Below are 18,973 nucleotides of genomic sequence, written 5' to 3' on the forward strand. Positions count from 1 at the left end.
TTTTTTTTTATGTTTTTGCAGCCCAGGCAAAGAAGGACTAAAAAAATGTACACCGCAGTTCTCCTTTAAGGGGTTTATCATGATGGATATGAGCACTTATTACCACATTTGTATTCTATGATTTCACAATACACTGCATTATATTTATTGATGTATACACGTTGCTCTCATAGGTCACATATACTCTGAATATATTATACACTATCTTTTTGCAAGTGTGTTTATGCATTTGTTTTATTGTGAATTTATTGTAAATTGATCTGATTATTCTGATCACATAAATATGATGCACTTTAGTCACAATGTATGCTTGACAAAGACTGTGGCGACAGTCAAAACGTTGCATTTGGTATGGGGAAATAAATGCACACTTTCTTTACCCTGGTATTGGAGTGCTGTGGTATTTCTGCATGGTCATAATAAAATAAACATACATGAAGGTATTTTATTTATTTATTTTTACACTTTTACACCGTTTTACTTTTTTAATGCTTTAAAATACAGTATTCCAAAGCATTGCAGTAATTTTCTGCCTGTCAGTTTTACACTGTCCTAATACCAGCAGTAACAGAGGCAGCCATGTGGGCCCTTGTCAGTTAACCGACTGCCAAGGTAACAAGCAGCATTCCGATATCAAATTGCAGGGTGCTGCCAGAGACAAAATCAAACACAAATTCCTTACAGTTACACGGTCAATCAGCCGGCAGCCATGAGCAGACACTCAGAGATACCTTGCAGCAGGCACACTTTTGTGACTGCTGTCTATGCATCTGTGGCTGCGCTCCCGTACATACTGTGTTTCTGCATTATGTTAAAAGATATCCATCAATATCACCTCAAAAAAGTGATGCCGACATATACTGTTGCAGCCCCATTTTCGTGGCCCTAAGTCACCTTGAGACTATTAGGGTCGCTTCCCACTAGTTTAGGCTAATTTAAGGATACATACACAATAGAATAGTTTTCTGTGCTATTTTGTTCTGCTAAATGATCGCATACTAGTGGAAAGCAGCCTAACGTAGTCACTAGATGACTCCGTTGGGTCCACCAAAATGAATGAGACTGGTTGAGTGTTTTTTGCCATCCCTTTTTTTTTTTTACATGATACCGATGGATATATTTAACATACTGCAGAAATGCGGTATGAATGGGGACGGCCCAGACGAAATAAACAAATTTGTTTTCTATTCATGAATGTGTTTAACTTTTTTACGCCCAATAATGTATATATTTGCAGGGATGTGGAATTCCTATCGCCCGACGCCCGGGACAAGCAGTTCCGGGCGCCGGGCAGGTGAATTTGTCCTGCCCTCAGCCCAGCTTCGGGCAAGCAGGGCCGGACCTAACAAGTCGCCCAGACCTCTGCAGTCTGTATGGAGCGGGTTGCCGACTCCTGCCCGCTCCATACTCTGCAGCCCCCGGCTGTAAAAACCTGTGTCCTCCAAGCAGAGCAGGGGAGATGAGAAGCTGTGTATTTGTCTTCTCTCCCCTGCTCTGCAGACGTGCGGGGGGGGAGATGAGGGGCGTGGCTTCTTGCTCCCGTGCAGACCTGCGTCCTCTGCCTTCACACCCCCCAGCTGTAGCTTCGGAGAGCTGAGGGGAGGAGCGGTCGCACATCTGCACGGAGAGATGCATGCGGCGCTCTGCAGTATGTATGGAGGGGCTCACCAATCAGGGAGCCTGCTGCGGGTGTCACTCCTGCAACCCGCTCCGCCCCTCTTCCGGAGGACGTGAGCGGGTGCTGGACGTGCACCCCGGGTGCTGGGGACCCCGATCCCCGGCGTTAATGTTAGGATCGGGGCCCCAGGAGCGGTGGCGACGACGACGAGGGACTGACCTGCAGCGTGGATCGTTGGTGGTGAGTGACAGCCTCCTGCTGTTGCTTAGCAACAGCTCCCAGCATGCAAAAAGGGCATGCTGGGAGCTGTAGTTATGCAACAGCAGGAGGCAGACCACCACAACTCCAAGCATGCCCTTATGGGCATGCTGGGACTTATAGTTTTGCAACAGCTGAAGGCACATTTTTTCTATGGAAATGTGTACCTTCAGCTGTTGTATAACTACAACTCCCAGCTTGCACAATCAGCTAAAGTGCATGCTGGGAGTTGTAGTGGTGCATCTGGTGGTTGCATAACTACAACTCCCAGAATGCCCGTTGGCTGTCTGTGACTGCTGAGAGTTGTAGTTTTGCAACAGCTGAAGGCACACTGAGTTAAGTAGCAAACCAGTGTGTCTCCAGCTGTTGCATAACTATAATCCCCAGCATCCCCAGCCAAAGTAGTATGCCTCCAGCTGTTGCATAACTACAAGACCCAGCATGCCCTTCAGCTGTCCGTACATGCTGGGGGTTGTAGCTTTTGCAACAGCTGAAGGCACACTGGTTGCAAAACACTGAGTTTGTTACCAAACTCTGTGTTTCACAACCAGTGTGCCTCCAGCTGTTGCAAAACTACAACTCCCAGCATGCACTGATAGACCGTACATGCTGGGAGTTGTAGTTTTGCAACAGCTGGATGTTCCCCCCCCCCAATGTGAATGTACAGGATACACTCACATGGGCGGAGGTTTCCAATAAGTATCCAGCTGCAAGTTTGAGCTGCGGCAAGTTTTCTGCCGCAGCTCAAACTGCCAGCGAGAAACTACTGTGAACCCCCGCCCGTGTGACTGTACCCTATAAACACTACACTACCAAAAAATAAAATAAAAAGTAAAAAACACTACATATACACATACCCCTCCCCAATAAAAATGAAAAACGTCTGGTACGCCACTGTTTCCAAGACAGAGCCTCCAGCTGTTGCAAAACAATTACTCCCAGTATTGCCGGACAGCCGTTGACTGTCCAGGCATGCTGGGAGTTTTGCAACAGCTGGAGGCACCCTGTTTGGGAATCACTGGCGTAGAATACCCCTATGTCCACCCCTATGCAAGTCCCTAATTTAGGCCTCAAATGCGCATGGTGCTCTCACTTTGGAGCCCTGTTGTCTATCAAGGCAACAGTTCAGGGTCACATATGGGGTATCGCAATACTCGGGAGAAATAGTTTTACAAATTTGGGGGGGTACTTTCTGCTATTACCCTTTTTAAAAATTTTGGGGAAACCAAGCATTTTAGGTAAAATTATTTTTTTTTTTTTACATAAGCAAAAGTCTTCAATCACCTGTGGGGTATTAAGGTTCACATTACTCCTTGTTACGTTCCCTGAGGGGTCTAGTTTCCAAAATGGTATGCCATGTGGTTTTTTTTTTTGCTGTCCTGGCACCATAGGGGCTTCCTAAATGCGGCATGCCCCCAGAGCAAAATTTGCTTTCAAAAAGCCAAATGTGACTCCTCCTCTTCTGAGACCTGTAGTGTGCCAGCAGAGCACTTTTCACCCCCATATGGGGTGTTTTCTGAATCGGGAGAAATTGGGTTTCAAATTTTGGGGGGTATTTTCTGCTAGTATTCTTTTTAAAAATGTAAAAATTTTGGTAAACCAAGTATTTTAGGTAAAAAATTTTTTATTTTTTTTTACATATGCAAAAGTTGTGAATCACCTGTGGGGTATTAAGGTTCACTTTACCCCTTGTTACGTTCCCCGAGGGGTCTAGTTTCCAAAATGGTATGCCATGTGTTTTTTTTTTTTTTGCTGTCCTGGCACCATAGGGGCTTCCTAAAGGTGACATGCCCCCCAAAAACCATTTGTCGCTCCTTCCCTTCTGAGCCCTCTACTGCGCCCACCGAACAATTAACATAGACATATGAGGTATGTGCTTACTCGAGAAAAAATGGGTTTCAAATACAAGTAAAAATTTTCTCCTTTTTACCCCTTGCAAAAATTCAAAAATTGGGTCTACAAGAACATGCGAGTGTAAAAAATGAAGATTTTGAATTTTCTACTTCACTTTGCTGCTATTCCTGTAAAACACCTAAAGGGTTAATACACTTACTGAATATCATTTTGAATACTTTGGGGGGTGTATTTTTTATAATGGGGTCTTTTATGGGGTATTTCTAATATGAAGACCCTTCAAATCCACTTCAATCCTGAACTGGTCCATGAAAAATAGAGAGTTTGAAAATTTTGTGAAAAATTTGAAAATTGCTGCTGAACTTTGAAGCGCTCTGGTGTCTTCCAAAAGTAAAAACTCATAAATTTTATGATGCAAACATAAAGTAGACATATTGTATATGTGAACCAAAAAAAAATGTATTTTTAATATCCATTTTCCTTACAAGCAGAGAGCTTCAAAGTTAGAAAAATGCAAAATTTTCATTTTTTTCATCAAATTTTGGGATTTTTCACCAAGAAAGGATGCAAGTTACCATAACATTTTACCACTAAGTTAAAGTAGAATATGTCACGAAAAAACAATCTCGGAATCAGAATAATAACTAAAAGCATTCCAGAGTTATTAATGTTTGAAGGGACAGTGGTCAGAATTGCAAAAAACGCTCTGGTCCTTAAGGTGTAAAATGGCCTGGTCCTTAAGGGGTTAAAATATAACATTATGTATCCCGTACGGTAAATGTAAAAAAAAAAAAAAACACCAAACCACAGATTTGCAATTTTTATAATATCCCAGAAAAAAAAAGTTAAAAAGCGATTAAAAAGTCAGATCAATACCAAAATGGTACCGATACAAAAAACAGATTATGGCGCAAAAAATTAGCCCTAATACAGCCTGGTATGTGGAACAAAAATAAAAGCTACAGGGGTTAAAAAATGGCAATTCAAAAAATTTGAAAAAGTCCAGAATTAGTAAAACATTACGTAAACTATACAAATCTGGTATTGCTGTAATCAGGCGGCCTAAAGTATAAAACTAACATGTTACCTCAACCACAAAGGTAAATGGCATAGAAAAGAAAACCACCAAATCTGTAAAATTATCTTTTACTATTTCAATTTCACTTCCCTAAATATATATATATTTTTTTTGGTTCAGAGAATATGTTATTGAAAAATTAAAAGGTATCATTATAGTAGGTAGTTATGGCTATTATAGGGCAAGGAGGAAAAAAAGAGCGTAAAAGCGAAAATTGGCCCGGACAAGTGGATCATCATGAGGGACAAGTAGATTTTGCTCCATTTTAGTCCCGTGGGCAAGTAGTTTTTTATAAAATTTCCACACCCCTGTATTTGTCATAAGTGGATGCCTATTCCCACAAAACAATTGCTATATTCACCGAGTACGGCAACAGTTATAGACAGCTGAATGTCATTGCTGGCCGACCAAGGACCGATCAGAGCAATCCCCAGTCCTGCTAATACGTATTTCTTTCTAAAACAAAAATCATGTGGTCCACTTGGGAGCAAATTGTTTTTGTGTTTTTTATTATTGGATTAAAAGTTATATTTTAGCTTTTTTCTAGTGATAGCTGTGTATGTATGGTATTGCAGCTTAGCTCTGATCACTTAAATAGTACTTTGTAAATGATGCTGTTGGAAGAAAGCAGCTATGTTTTATCTAATTCTAGATAACCCATTTAGGCCCCTACTTCTCTATAATACATTACTTTCACTTACCTTTTCACTTTGCTCCTCATAAGAATCACAGATTAAAGGGAAATTAGACACAGCCACTTGCATAAGACTGTCAAAAATTTGTGATAAATGTTTAGTCTCAAATCTTGAATGCGAAAGGGACTCCTGTATTTCAAGCATGATGTGTTGAATAGGGATATGCTGCAAAAAAAAAAAAAATGCTCAAAAATGTTATCCACTCATTAAAAGCAATTACTTAAATTTTTCGTTGTAGCCATGTTTCTTTATGGTTATATTGTGGTATACCTGCTCATTTTATAAAAAAAAAAATTACATTGGGCGTGACTTGGCTGCCGTGGTGCATGGTCGCACCCTAGCAGAGCTCGGTGCACAGATCTGCTAAAGCGACTAAATTCACAGCATAACACCTTTCTCATCAGCCCGAAACCATCCCCAGCTGTCCCAGGACACTTTTAGAGATGCCTGCCAGCAGGAAAAAGCCGCTCCGCCATCACTCACTAGCCAAGTTTGCCCTTACCCTGAGCGACCACGCTGCTCACGATGGCGCAGAGGAGGTGCACACTGTTCTCTCGGACAGAGCCTCCAACTTTCCAGGTCCCCGCAGCTCCGTCCAGCTCTCCCCACTGAGCCAGCGCTCTACCTCGGACACAGCACTGCATGAGCTCGCAGGTTCCTCAGACCAGCAGAGACAAGATGAACTGCTCACCTCCACGGCCTCCCCAGAGCATAATGGCCACCTGGACAGACGCAGCTGCAGCTACTCACCGGGACTGCGCACCTCCTTGTCACTTGGCACATCTCCGGCTGCAGAGGCCAGCCGCACCCGGATTCTGCCAACATCTAAACAGACTGTGGAAAAGGACATTGCTCCCTTTGCTGGGACTGTGAGTACCTCTGACCCCCTAGCAGACATCCCTGTCTTGAATGCTTCCCTCACAGACACCGCCAAGCGCAACATGCTGGTGCTGCTCCGCACTACCTTCTTGCAGGATATAAATAAGCTGATACATCCTATGTAAGCAGACTTTCACTCACTGGGGGGCAGATTGGACCATTTAGAGACTAAACTTTGAGAGTTTGCAGAATCCCATAACTCTCTTATTGATATGCATTAGGAAGCTGAGGATGACATGGCGGCTCTAAAAGCTAAGGTGGCGGACCTGGAGGACCGCAGCCGCCGAAATAATATAAAGCTGCGATGGGTTCCAGAGAAAGTAGCTCCTACTGACATACCTGCATATGTGTGCACTCTACTGAAAACTGCCTTGCCTGACTGTTTGCCCCAGGAGTTAATCATTGATAGGGCTCAGAGGTTCCCCGCCCACGTCATCTGGACGACACAGTAGCCAGAGACATTTTGGCCCGCATACATTTCTTCCATATCAAGGAAAAGTTAATACAAAAAGCTCGGAGACACAATGGCCTACCGGCCCCCTACCACAATGTCTATCTATACGGATCTGTCTGCTGCCACGTTGCAGGCCAGACATGCCCTACTACCAATAACTTCCACCCTACTATCTGCGAATATACCCCATCGCTGGGGTTTTCAAACCCGCCTACTTATCAAAAAGGATGGAACAGTTCACTGTCAAAAACCTGGCTGATGGTGAATCTCTACTAGCAACATAGAATCTTTCCTCACAATCGCCTCGCTCTGACAACAGAGCACCTACTGTCTCAAGAGACTGGGACGTTGCTTGAAAATCTTTGGTGTTTATTCAATGCTCTTTCTAAGCCGGCAGACTCTGGTGTGTCACCCATTAATCACGGTTTCAGTGTGGACTTTGACCCCCCACCCAAGGTGGAACAGTGTATGGCGAACACTGTTCCTGCATCTAGTTGTTCTATGTTTATATTGTTTTGTTTTTTGTTGTTTGTCTCCGCTCTAGGCAGGCAGGCACATGCTGGCTGGGAGGTTTGCACTGCCGCTATGATTTTCAAATCCTATCCACTTTACAAGCTCTTACATCTGTTTGTTTAACATAGTTATTACCATAGCTAGCTTAAATGCGAATGGGCTTAACGCCCCACATAAGAGGTCCTATTTATGGAAAGAAGCTAGGTCTCTTAACTGTGATGTATTATGCCTACAGGAAACACATTTGCTTTCTAGAGATGTACCACGTCTTACCCATTGTTTCCTTTTATTTTTTTTTTTCACTCCCACTACAGCACGAAATCCAGAGGGGTCGCGATTGCTATGAAGAACACCGTAGCATTCACCTTGAAAGAGGCTGTTTCGGACCCGCAGGGACAGTATGTTATCCTTCGCTGTACTATAAATGTTGCCCCCCCCCCCCTAAATATAGTAGCCATGTATGCCCCAAAAGCAGGCCAATTGCGGTTTCTTAAAAAGGTGCTGAGAATAGTGCGCAGGTCTCCTGGGGTATCACTCTTATTTTGTGGAGATTTTAATGCTATCCCCGACACTGACTTAGACACTACCTCACTTTCTCACTCCGTCTCTACCACTCTTTCCCCACTTCTAAATGAGGAGGAGCTGTATAACATCTGGAGAGTGTACCCTTATACCAAGAGAGGTTATACCTTGCACTCTACAGTCCATAACTCATTCTTGTATAGATCTGTTCCTGGTAGATAGGTCCCTCCTCACGACCCCTCTCACATCTACGATACAATCCATATCTTGGACGAATCATGTGGGCATAACATGGACATTATCCGACACGACATCCTCTCCACAGACTTACATGTGGAGAAGTAACCCTTTTATTTGGTCCCACCCCAAATATGCAGAATGCCTACAAAATGACATTGCCGAATACGGTATGGAACTATTACATTTGGAACTGCCATAAAGCGGTCATCCGCGGTTCTTGTATCAAGTATAGGTCCCTAATTTTAAAAAAGCAACGAGATCAACAATTGCGTGATACCATGCAAAGCTTACAAAAAGTGGACCGGGCAAATAAAATTGCCCCTTCTGATGTATTGGCGAAGGAGATTGCCTCTCTACGCCGAGACCTTTGTTGCCCTTTTTTTTTTTCTTTCAAGAATAGGTTTTTATTGTATTTTTTAACAGTACAAAACAAACCGGGCAGTCCCGGAGTAAACATTTGGAGAATGAAATATAAACATTCAGAACAAACATTTCGAACGAAGGACATATCAGCGTAGTCCGTCTTAGAGATTTACATATATTGTTAGCGGTAAAGTCCATAACCTGTGTAAAGTAATAAGGGTTAAATGGCATATACGCATCAAATTAACAAGGCTAGGCACCAATGGAGTGCAAAACAGTAGAATATATTTTATCTTCCACAATATGGTAGCTGACAATTCAAACAACGGGCTCAGAGGGGGGAGAAGGAAGGGTGAGAGGCTGTACTCAGTTGAGGATAAAGGGCAAGAGGATAAGGTATGAGCAGTAAGGAGGATAGCACCTTGAAGGTAGTGGGTGAGTGTGAAGATCATGGAATCTGGGCATAAGTAGAGGACAGCCAATAGAACCAAGTTTTCTCAAACTTAGGGTAAGTAGAGTTACCAAGGGAAATAATCTTTTCATAAGAACAAGTAAGATTTAGGGTTGCTATCACATCTTGTATAGACGGAACTTTAGTAGACTTCCATTCTCTGGTTAAGACTATCTTAGCGGTGGCGCACATAATACATAAGAGACCCCTATCATCATGGTGGAATTGATCAATGCCTATCAGGAGGAGTACTTGTTGCGGAGACCAGTCATGATATTCAGGTAAAATTTCTTGGAACAAGGTTCTACATGCCTCCCAATATTCATGTAACCGTGGGCAAGTCCACAGTGTGTGGAACAATGTACCTCTACATCCACATTTCCTCCAGCACTCCCCAGAGATCGTAGGATAGATATGGGACAATCTATCAGGTGTATAATACCATCTAAGAGATGTTTTTACCATTGTTTCAATGTGTGAGGTGCATTTTAAATATTTCCAGGACGTCCTGAATGCTGACATCCACTCTTCCTCGGTAAATGTAATATTTAAGTCTAATTCCCAGCTTCTCAGGGAGTGGAACTTGTGAAAGTCAGCAGCATGCATTAACACGTTATATAAGATCCTAGTGCCCTTTCTACCTCTGGAGACATGTATAAAAGCAATCGGGTCTCTACATAGGGTCGAGTGTTTCAGAGAGTGCACTAAATGTCTAAGTTGGAGGTATTTAAAAAAATCTGAGCTAGGGAGGGCATATAAATCACTTAGTTGAGAGAATGACATGAGAGCGTTGCCATCCATGAGGTCCCCCACATTGGATATCCCTTTATCAGCCCATTGTTTAAAATCTGTATCTGGGAGTAAGGCTCGTAAGAGGGTAAAGGGTAGGGCTTGCTTCAAGTGAGAAACCGTGGATTGTGCGATTTTGTGGAATTCAACCCAGGCGGCTAGTGAAGCCGACACAATAGGACCCATGTCTGCGGGTGGCTGGATCTGCCAAAAAGGTGTAAGGAGTAAATCTGGCAGGCAGAATGGCTGTGCCATATGGTGTTCTAGTTGTATCCAAGGGACGGATTCCTCGAGGGTGAACCACCCCGTCAGAGTAGATACCAGTGTGGACAGGTAATAGTGCTTCAGGTCCGGCAGAGCCAGCCCTCCTAGTCGTGTGCTCCTAGACAAGATAGTACGGGCTATGCGGGGTCTTCCCTGAGCCCAAGTAAATGATGTGAGGAGTGAGTGTGCCTGTCTAAAAAATTCCGATGGAAGTTGGATTGGTAGTGAGCGAAACAGGTATAAAAATCTCGGTAGGTGTAGCATCTTAAAAGTCGCTATATGACCGGTCCAGGAAATGTCATATTTAGTAAGCCTAGTCATGTCTGCTTGGATGTGGGAAAGGAGAGGAAGGTAGTTTAATCTATATAGATCTGAGAAGGACTTGGTGAGAGTGATACCTAAATATTTGATTCCCGAGGACTGCCAGTCAAAGGCATATGTTTTAAAGCCGTGTTGCTCTTGGGCGGGGATATTTATAGGAAGGGCTTGGGTCTTAGAAGCATTCAGGTGATAGTATGACAAGGTGCCAAATGTATCAATTAGGGACATAACGGCCGGTAGGGAGTTTTCGGGGTAGGTAAGGGTGAGAAGCACATCATCTGCATATAGGGATATTTTATGTGATTTACCTCCAATCTCCACTCCTGTTATTCGGGAGTCTTCTCTAATTGCTTGGGCCAAAGGTTCCATGGCTAGAATGAATATCAGGGGGGATAGGGGGCATCCCTGACGAGTGCCGTTTGTAAGGGTGAATTCGGGAGAGAGTGCGCCATTTACATAGGCTTTAGCTGTGGTGTTATTGTACAGAGCAGTCATGCCGGTAAGAAAAGGACCGCTGAACCCCAGTTTCCTTAGCACCGAGAAGGCGAACGTCTACCTAAAGCGGTCGAACGCCTTTTCGGCATCGAGAGCCAAAGCTAGGATCGGGAGTCCATGGGCCACCGCATAGTGTATAACGCCCAGCGCTCGTCTGGTATTATAATATGCTTGTCGGCGCGGGACAAAACCCGCTTGGTCTGTGGCCACCAGAGAGGGCAAGAGAGGGGCTAACCGGTTAGCTATGATTTTGGCAAATATTTTTACATCCAAATTTAGAAGGGAAATAGTGCAAAAGTTTTGGGGGCGGTCAGGGGGTTTACCGGGTTTAGGTATGGTCACTATGAGGGCCTGCATGTTTTCATTGGGGAAGGTGCCAGACTCGAGGACTTGTTGGAAAAACTTACATAGATGAGGTACCAGGGTGACGCTAAAACTTTTATAATAGTGGTTTGCAAAGCCATCTGGGCCAGGGGCCTTGTCTTTAGGTAATTGTTTAATTACCTGTGCAACTTCTTGTTGCGTGATAGGAGTGTTAAGAATGGAGATTTGTGAGGGGTTCAGGGAGGGGAGATGTACGGAGGATAGGAAGCTGTCAATCATTTCTAGGATGTTGGGGGGAGTTGGCTCTGAGTCCCTCAAATTATAGAGGCTTGCATAGTACTCACTGAAACCTTGTGCGATGGTGTGTAGACCTTGGAGTTAGTAAGAGGGTTTATAAGGTGTGGAATTTTAGATTTAGTGTGATGAGCTCTAAGGCGAGCCGCTAGCAGCTTACCAGCCTTGTTACTAAGCGAATAGTAAGTTGCTCTAGATTTACGGTGTGATTTTTCATAGGAAATCAGAAGGAGGGATCTTAACTGCAGTCTAAGATCTTTTAATTTGGCAGCCAATAAGGGGGAAGGGCTATCCATGTTATCTCTCTCCACTGTTCTTATGTTATTCAGTGTCGCTTCCATTTGGCTATTTCTCTGTCGTTTAAGCATAGCTCCCTGTTTGATGAATGAGCCCCGAACACATGCTTTATGAGCATTCCAAATAGTGCTAGCCTGTACCGGGGCGGATTCATTCAACGCAAAATATTCTGAAACATCTTTCTCAATCTAGGATCGGAAGGAAGGGTGAGAGAGAAGGAAAGGGTTACTTCGCCAGAGATATGTAGGGGGGGAATTAAGGTGTTCATTCAGCGTGAGAGTGATAGCTGCATGGTCGGACCACTGGATTAACTCAATAGTGGAGGAGATTAACATAGGAAGTATCGTTCTGTCAGTTAGAAACAAGTCAATCCTGGAATACACATTATGCACCCCGGAGTGAAATGTATATTCACGGTCGAGTGCGTGTTGAGAACGCCACGCATCATATAGGTCCTCTCTCCAAATGAGCTCCGCCAGAGGTGCGATATGTCGGGATCTAGGGGATGTGGAGTCCACCTGTGGGTCTATTGTTGTATTAAAGTCCCCGCACATAATTAATTTACCTTCTCATATAGGGTGGAGTTTGCGCATGAGGGATTTTAAAAAGCATATTTGAAGAGTGTTGGGTGCATACAGCGCTACTAACGTGTAGGTTACATTATTCATAGTACAGACCACGATCACATATCTACCTTTGGGGTCCGAAATCTGTTTCATGACATTGAGAGCGACCGTGGTTTTGAAGGCTATCGCTACACCTCTCGTTTTGCTATGAAAGTGGGAATGGAAGATATGAGGGAACATTCTATGTGATAGCCGAAATGCATCAGATGACACCAGATGGGTTTCTTGTATACAAATGACATCCCCTCGTAGAGCTATCGCTTGGCGCCACATGTGGGAACGTTTCATAGGACTGTTAAGACCATTGGCGTTAACACTAATAAATTTCAATACCATTATACACTAATAAGAACAATATGCGGGTACTGAACAGGTAGTGTAAAATAGAGGAGAAAACACCTCCCAGCGAGGGCGTTCCTCCAGGCAAGGCACAGGTCAGGTGGCATAGTGCTCTATACGGACAGGTAGCATGAGTCGGTAAAAAAAAGAGAACAAAAAACAAAAAAACAAGTAAACTATAAGCGATGTAAAGGATACTCAGTAAGGAAGTGAGAGATGGCGAACCATCAAAGTGGGGTCAGAGTCCCATCTGCAGCCTTTTGCTGCAGCCATCCGAGTGAGTCTGCGAAAAGTGGACTCCCGGTATAGGTAAGTCCATGTAGTTCATCCAGCCGTCTTCAGGTAGTGGACCATTCCTCTTGTAGCTTAGGTGGAGTCGGGTTCTTGGGAGCCTGGACAGAGATCTTCCAGCTTTCCAGTAGATGAATGCCATCTTCAATGGATTTGATCACATGCAGTTCATCTTTATAGCGCACCAGTAAGCGGACTGGGAACCCCGATCTATAGGGTAGATTAGCGTTCCGAAGTGCAGAGGTAATGGGGTTCAGAGCCCTTCGCAGTTGGAGGGTGGCCGCGGATAAGTCTGCATACACCAAGACTTTGTGGAATGGAGCTGGCAGGCCACCATTCTTCCTCAAGACTGACATGAGTGCTTCTTTTACTCTGAAAAAGTGTATACGTGCCAGTACATCTCGGCACGGTATCCGCGAGGTGTTTGGGCCTCGGGACCCTATGCGCCCTATCTATTTCTAGATCAGTATCTGGTAGATCAGGAAGAACAGCTTTAAGAAGAGCACGGACATATTGGGGAATGTCTCTGGGGGGGATTGATTCTGATATCCCACGCAGCTTCACATTATTCCTCCTGCCCCTGTCTTCTAAGTCAGCCATTTTAGCTTTTAATCCAGATATCTCATCTTCCAAGGAAGTATGGGCGTCTATCAGAGTGTTGTGTGATCCTGCAAAGTCCTCAAACTTACGTTCCAGGTGGTCAACCCTGTTGCCCAGTTCCCCAATTTCTGAGCGGAGGGGGTGCTGGAGGGATTGTATGTCAGACATTAGGGATTTGTGCTGAATCAGCATAATTTCTTTCATGGCGGTGTCTGTCAGGGTTACGTTAGCTACTTGCAGGGCCATAAGAGCATCCCCCCCTGATTCAAGTGTCCCGGCGGCCTGAGGCAGGGTAGTGTAGCTTGTCCCCTCATTTTTATCATCTAACCTCGGGCGCTTCTTGAGAGGGCTGCAGGAGGGAGAAATGGCGGCGGAGCCTTCCAGTGCAGGGGCCGAATCACTAGGCTGTTCACTCACCGCTGAAGAAGAGACCCAGAGGCTGTGCGAGGAGTGAGGGCTGCGGGTAGTCGGGGAACCAGACTCCGCTGCGTCCCGTATGTTTAGTGCAGGGTCCGACGTGGAGTGTCTTAGGTGAGCACGGGAGGACCTGGGTTGAGGAGAGGCCCGTAGTGTGCTCGCGGAGTGCCGTCCTCCCCTTTCTTCCCCGCCGTCGCCATCTTGCGGGAGGCCCGCTTCTCGGGTGAAGTAGAATTTTGCAAGTGCGGAGTGTCCATTCGGCTTTCTTCTTCTCCCAGGCATGCTAGGACAGTTTGGCCACTGAATGAGTGGAAGCTTAGGCGGCTGGTCTCTGTGTAAAGTCGCTTCTAATAACTCGGGAGTCGGAGCTCACAGCTCAAGCGTGCATGCAGCTAGGCAGCCAGACCACGCCCTCTGTTGCAATTTATTAACGACTTATGAGAAATCGTATCTCAAGTTGTGTGCAACTTATTACTTGCAAAATGAAAAGGCCAACAAGCTACTTACCAGTAGACTCAAAAAAACAACAGGTCAAATCCCCCACCTCATACATCCTGATACAGGCGCCCTTTTATCCACCCCATCGCAAATTGCTAATGACTTTCTCTCTTAGGCTGGGTTCACACCACGTTTTTCAAATACGGTTACCGTATACGGTTTTCCGGTAAAAAAACGTATGGCAAAAACCGTATGCAACCTTATACAACCGTATGACTCCAAATTAAAACGTATACGGTTTTTCCCCGTACGGTTCTATCCGTTTGCATCAGTTTTTGCCAACGGTTTTGCCATTTTGTTGGAATTAGTTTTCCAGCAATTTAATAAAGTTACTATTGTTCTATTGAAATTCCAATCTGCGCATGTGTCAACTCCAAGAACGGATTAGAAAAACCGTGTGCAACCGTATTCTAAAATTCTGTATACGGTTCTCATAGACAACAACGTTAAAAGAACCGCATACGGTTCGCCCACGGTTTTCCAACCGGAGGCAAAAACGTGGTCGACAGCTTTTTTTTGCCTACGGTTGAAAAATCGGCAAAACCGTATTCGAGGGAAAACGGATGCAACCGTACACAACATTTGGAAAACGGTTTACAATGCATTCTCTATGCATACAATTTCAAATACGGTCGTATGTTTTTTTTGTGGAAAACCTTATACGGTTACCGTATTTGAAAAACGTGGTGCGAACCCAGCCTTACTACGCTAAGCTATACAACCTACAAGATTCTGTTTCTTCCTCTCCCGACATAGCCAATATAACTGCCAGATTCCTAGTCTCATTAAATCTTCCATCGTTAACGCCTTCCCAATTAGCTGCACTGAACTCCGAGATTACCGCAGATGAACTCCTTAAAACCATTAAGTCCCTCACGTCCGAAAAAGCTCCCGGCCCAGATGGCTTTATCAGTGCCTATTCTAAAAAGTTCCAGACCCTGTTATCCCTTCACCTAACTAGGTTCTGCAATGCTGCAATGTCATCTGGCTGTCTGCCCGAGGAAAACTTACAGGCCACTATTACAACACTGCCTAAGCCAGGCAAGACTCCTGACGGCCCCCAAAACTTCCGATCCATATCACTTTTAAATCAAGATGTCAAAATTTACATCAAAGTCTTAGCTACGCGCATTTTAGCCATACTGCCACACCTCATTTCCACAGACCAAGCTTGTTTTGTTGCGGGACGACAGGCCTCAGACAACACCAGATGTCTAGTAAATATCTTTGCCCATCTGGGATACTAACGCTTTGGCAATCGTATTGGCGTCGGACACCGAGAAGGCGTTTGACCGCCTTCGGTGGTCTAATGCCTTTTTGGTCCTCTCCCGGATGGGATTTGCTGGTTCAATGGTTTCCGCAATAGTATCTCTCTACTCCTGCTATAGTGTTGGCAAGTGGTTCCTTGTCGGACACATTTCGCATCACGACCGGGTCCCGGCAAGGCTGTCCCCTATCGCCACTCTTGTATATTCTATCCATGGAATCGCTGACTCAGGCCATTCAGCAACATTTAATGATCTCAGGGATCAAAATTGGAGGGGGTGCACACGTCATATCTTTATATGCGGATGACGTGATCCTGACTCTTATGGACCCACTTGTCTTTGTACCTGCAGTGATTGATGTGATATCTAAGTTTGGCGATAATTCCTGCTACCTACTGAATGCTTCTAAGACGCAAGCCCTTTCCATTAACTTACCTCCTGATCACCTCGCATTCTTGCAAGCAAATTACACGTTTGATTGGCATTCTACATCTATTCAATACTTAGGCATTAAACTTTCATATCCCCATAGTACACTTTATGCTAAGAATTACATCCCCCACTACAGAAGGTCAAAGCTTCGGCCGAACAACTTTCTTAATCTGAAGTTTCTTGGGTTGGTCGAATCGAGGCTTTTAAAATGTTCCTCCTCCCATTATGTTGTATTTCATTTTGTACCCTTCCTTTCACATTGCCCACCACTTTTTTTCCCACAAGCTCAAAAAATTCTTACCCTCTACATCTGGGCGGGTAGGCATCCAAAGCTTTCTGCGCACATTCTCCAGAAACAAAAACTGTCAGGTGGTCTGGGATCTCCCAACCTAAAACACTACTACACGGCTACTCTGGTATCGATGATGCGGTACTGGCAGCAAGGATGTACAGCCCTCCCGTGGGTGGCTATTGAAAACCATTCCATAAGACCCCATAGCATCAGTGTCTTGATATTTTTCCCTTTTTGGAACATACCTGCACCTTTTTCCAACCCGTTAGTGAAAGCATCTTATACAACATGGGTTTCCTACATATCACAAACATTCAATACGAGCAGACCTAACGTCCATGATCTGCCTCTGACATTTTTGCAGGGTTGCATCTCCAACATAGGCTTGAGTATGTGGATCTCTAGGGGCATCACTCGCGTCCGCCACCTCTATGAGGGGTTCTCAATGACCCCCTTTTCTAGCCTCATATCTATGCATAAAATACCTAAACATGATTTTTTTTTTAAGTATCTACAAGTGCGCCACCTGTTAAACAATATACAGCCCTCAGCGACCCCTCTGGATTACTCAGCTCTCAGGTCCTTATCCTCTCTGGCTCAAGGTCTTAGACCATTCTATCGGAGTTTATTGCACACGGAGGATTTTTCTAAAACTTATCCCTTGCGATTATGTGAGAGGGACTTGGGAGTCACGACCTCACTAGAGGAATGGCAAAGAGTTTTCAAGACTGTACATAAGGCTTTCCAGTGCACCACTCATATAGAGTCAGCTTTCAAAACAATACTTAGGTGGTACTACACACCAGATCGCTTGAACTACATTTACGGTGATGTCTCAGACCGTTGCTGGAGATGTTGCGGATCTAAAGGTACCCTAGTACACATACTGTGGGTTTTGTCCCATATTGTTGCCCTTCTGGTCAGTGTGTTCGCAGTTAGTGCGGGAACTCTTTTCTAGACATGTCCCCTGGTCTCCCCAGTCAGTATTGCTTTTCTGGAGCTACATAACCTATCGAAGGAGAACCGGGACCTATATTGTATTATGTGTATATTAACTGAGATAGCAATATTAAGCCATTTGAAATCCACTGCCATTCCTACAATAGCAGCATTAATCCACAAAATACAACTAACCTATGCCTACCAAAAAATCATAGCGCAAGGAGGAGGCAGATTGCCTTTTTTTTACTTCACGCTGGCATCAATGGTCCCCATCCCAACACTATCACGCAGCGTGATGCCTTACATACCTGATATTTAACGGGGCTAAGGCCTCTTTCACACTATGAAATAGTTCCGTTTAGGAACTTCCGTCACAAGTTCCGTCACTATATCGACGAAACCCGGTCGTTACAGTGACGGGACACTGCATGCAGTAATTTTTCCGCCACGATGTCCCGTCTCTGTATAACATATACGGGCATATACGGGTGCAAACAGTTACAAAACCCCTTAGGCTGCAATGCGATTTAGTCACGGCCGTCAGGGGTTTTGTAAGGGCCGAGTTTCGCCGATATAGTGACGGAACTTGTGACGGAAGTTCCTAAACGGAACTATTTCATAGTGTGAAAGAGGCAGAACTCCTGAAGGTATATGTGCTTGGACCATCCACTATCCACTGCAAGTTGATCACTATGTATATGGACCTGTGCTCTATATGAGCTTAACTTTACTTTAGTGGTGTATACGCTCAATGTCTTGGTTTTTCCTTTTATTTTCTGACTATGCTGACTATATGATAATTTCTATTGCAAAGGAATTACGGTGTCTTGTTTAGTTTTTGTTCCCAATGTTGGACTTCATTGTCCTTGTTTCAGGATTGCGCTAACTGCAGTATGTATCTCAATGTCAGCACCTGAACATTTGTCTCGCATATGTGAGATGTGTATGTTTTTGTATGACAATGAGCACTCTTTTCTGGTGTACACCATCCTGTGTTTATTTGTTGTTAGACTGAAAAAAACTTCTCAATAAAAACAATTTACGAAAAAAATATATGAATATATATATATATATATATATATATATATATATATATATATATTCACAATTCTCCAGGCTATGCAAACGTTGTTGGTCAATACTTCATTTGCAGAACTAATGTAGGAGCTACAAAAAAATTATTAACACTTTTACATTTAATTGTGGAATGACGGTACAAATTGGAATGGGAATGCTTTCCTTATTTTTTACTTTTTTTATATTATGGGTACATATTTTAGTAAAATATCAGAATTGCCTTTGCTTTTCACAAAATAATATTTAGACTGTGTAGAAAATCTTCCAGAAAGACAAACATGGTGGACAAGTAGGTGACCTGTTTACTTTCATAATTTATTTCTAGGTGTAGTGTTCCTTTAACTGCACGGAAAGAACTCCAGAATATATGCAAACAATTTTACTGTCAATTGCATGAACTTGACATCTTAAAAGGTTTAACAGCTGATAGAGTTATCTGATCAGGGCCATTGTGAGTGGGTGTCAACTCTAAAAACACAGCA

At 44.0% G+C, this 18,973-nt stretch overlaps 1 protein-coding gene across 4 annotated transcripts in view; it reads right to left on the reverse strand.

Annotated features, from left to right (window-relative positions):
* LYST (lysosomal trafficking regulator) overlaps positions 1 to 18,973 on the reverse strand; it is a 1,083,863-nt gene that overhangs the window by 880,147 nt on the left and 184,743 nt on the right. For all 4 annotated transcript variants that reach the window (XM_056566940.1, XM_056566939.1, XM_056566938.1 and 1 more), the window contains exon 6: positions 5,510 to 5,668. In XM_056566940.1, coding sequence (XP_056422915.1) covers positions 5,510 to 5,668 — 159 coding nt within the window. The remainder of the gene's footprint in view (positions 1 to 5,509; positions 5,669 to 18,973) is intronic.

The sequence above is a fragment of the Hyla sarda genome, chromosome 3 (genome assembly GCF_029499605.1).
Source record: "Hyla sarda isolate aHylSar1 chromosome 3, aHylSar1.hap1, whole genome shotgun sequence".
NCBI lineage: Eukaryota > Metazoa > Chordata > Amphibia > Anura > Hylidae > Hyla > Hyla sarda.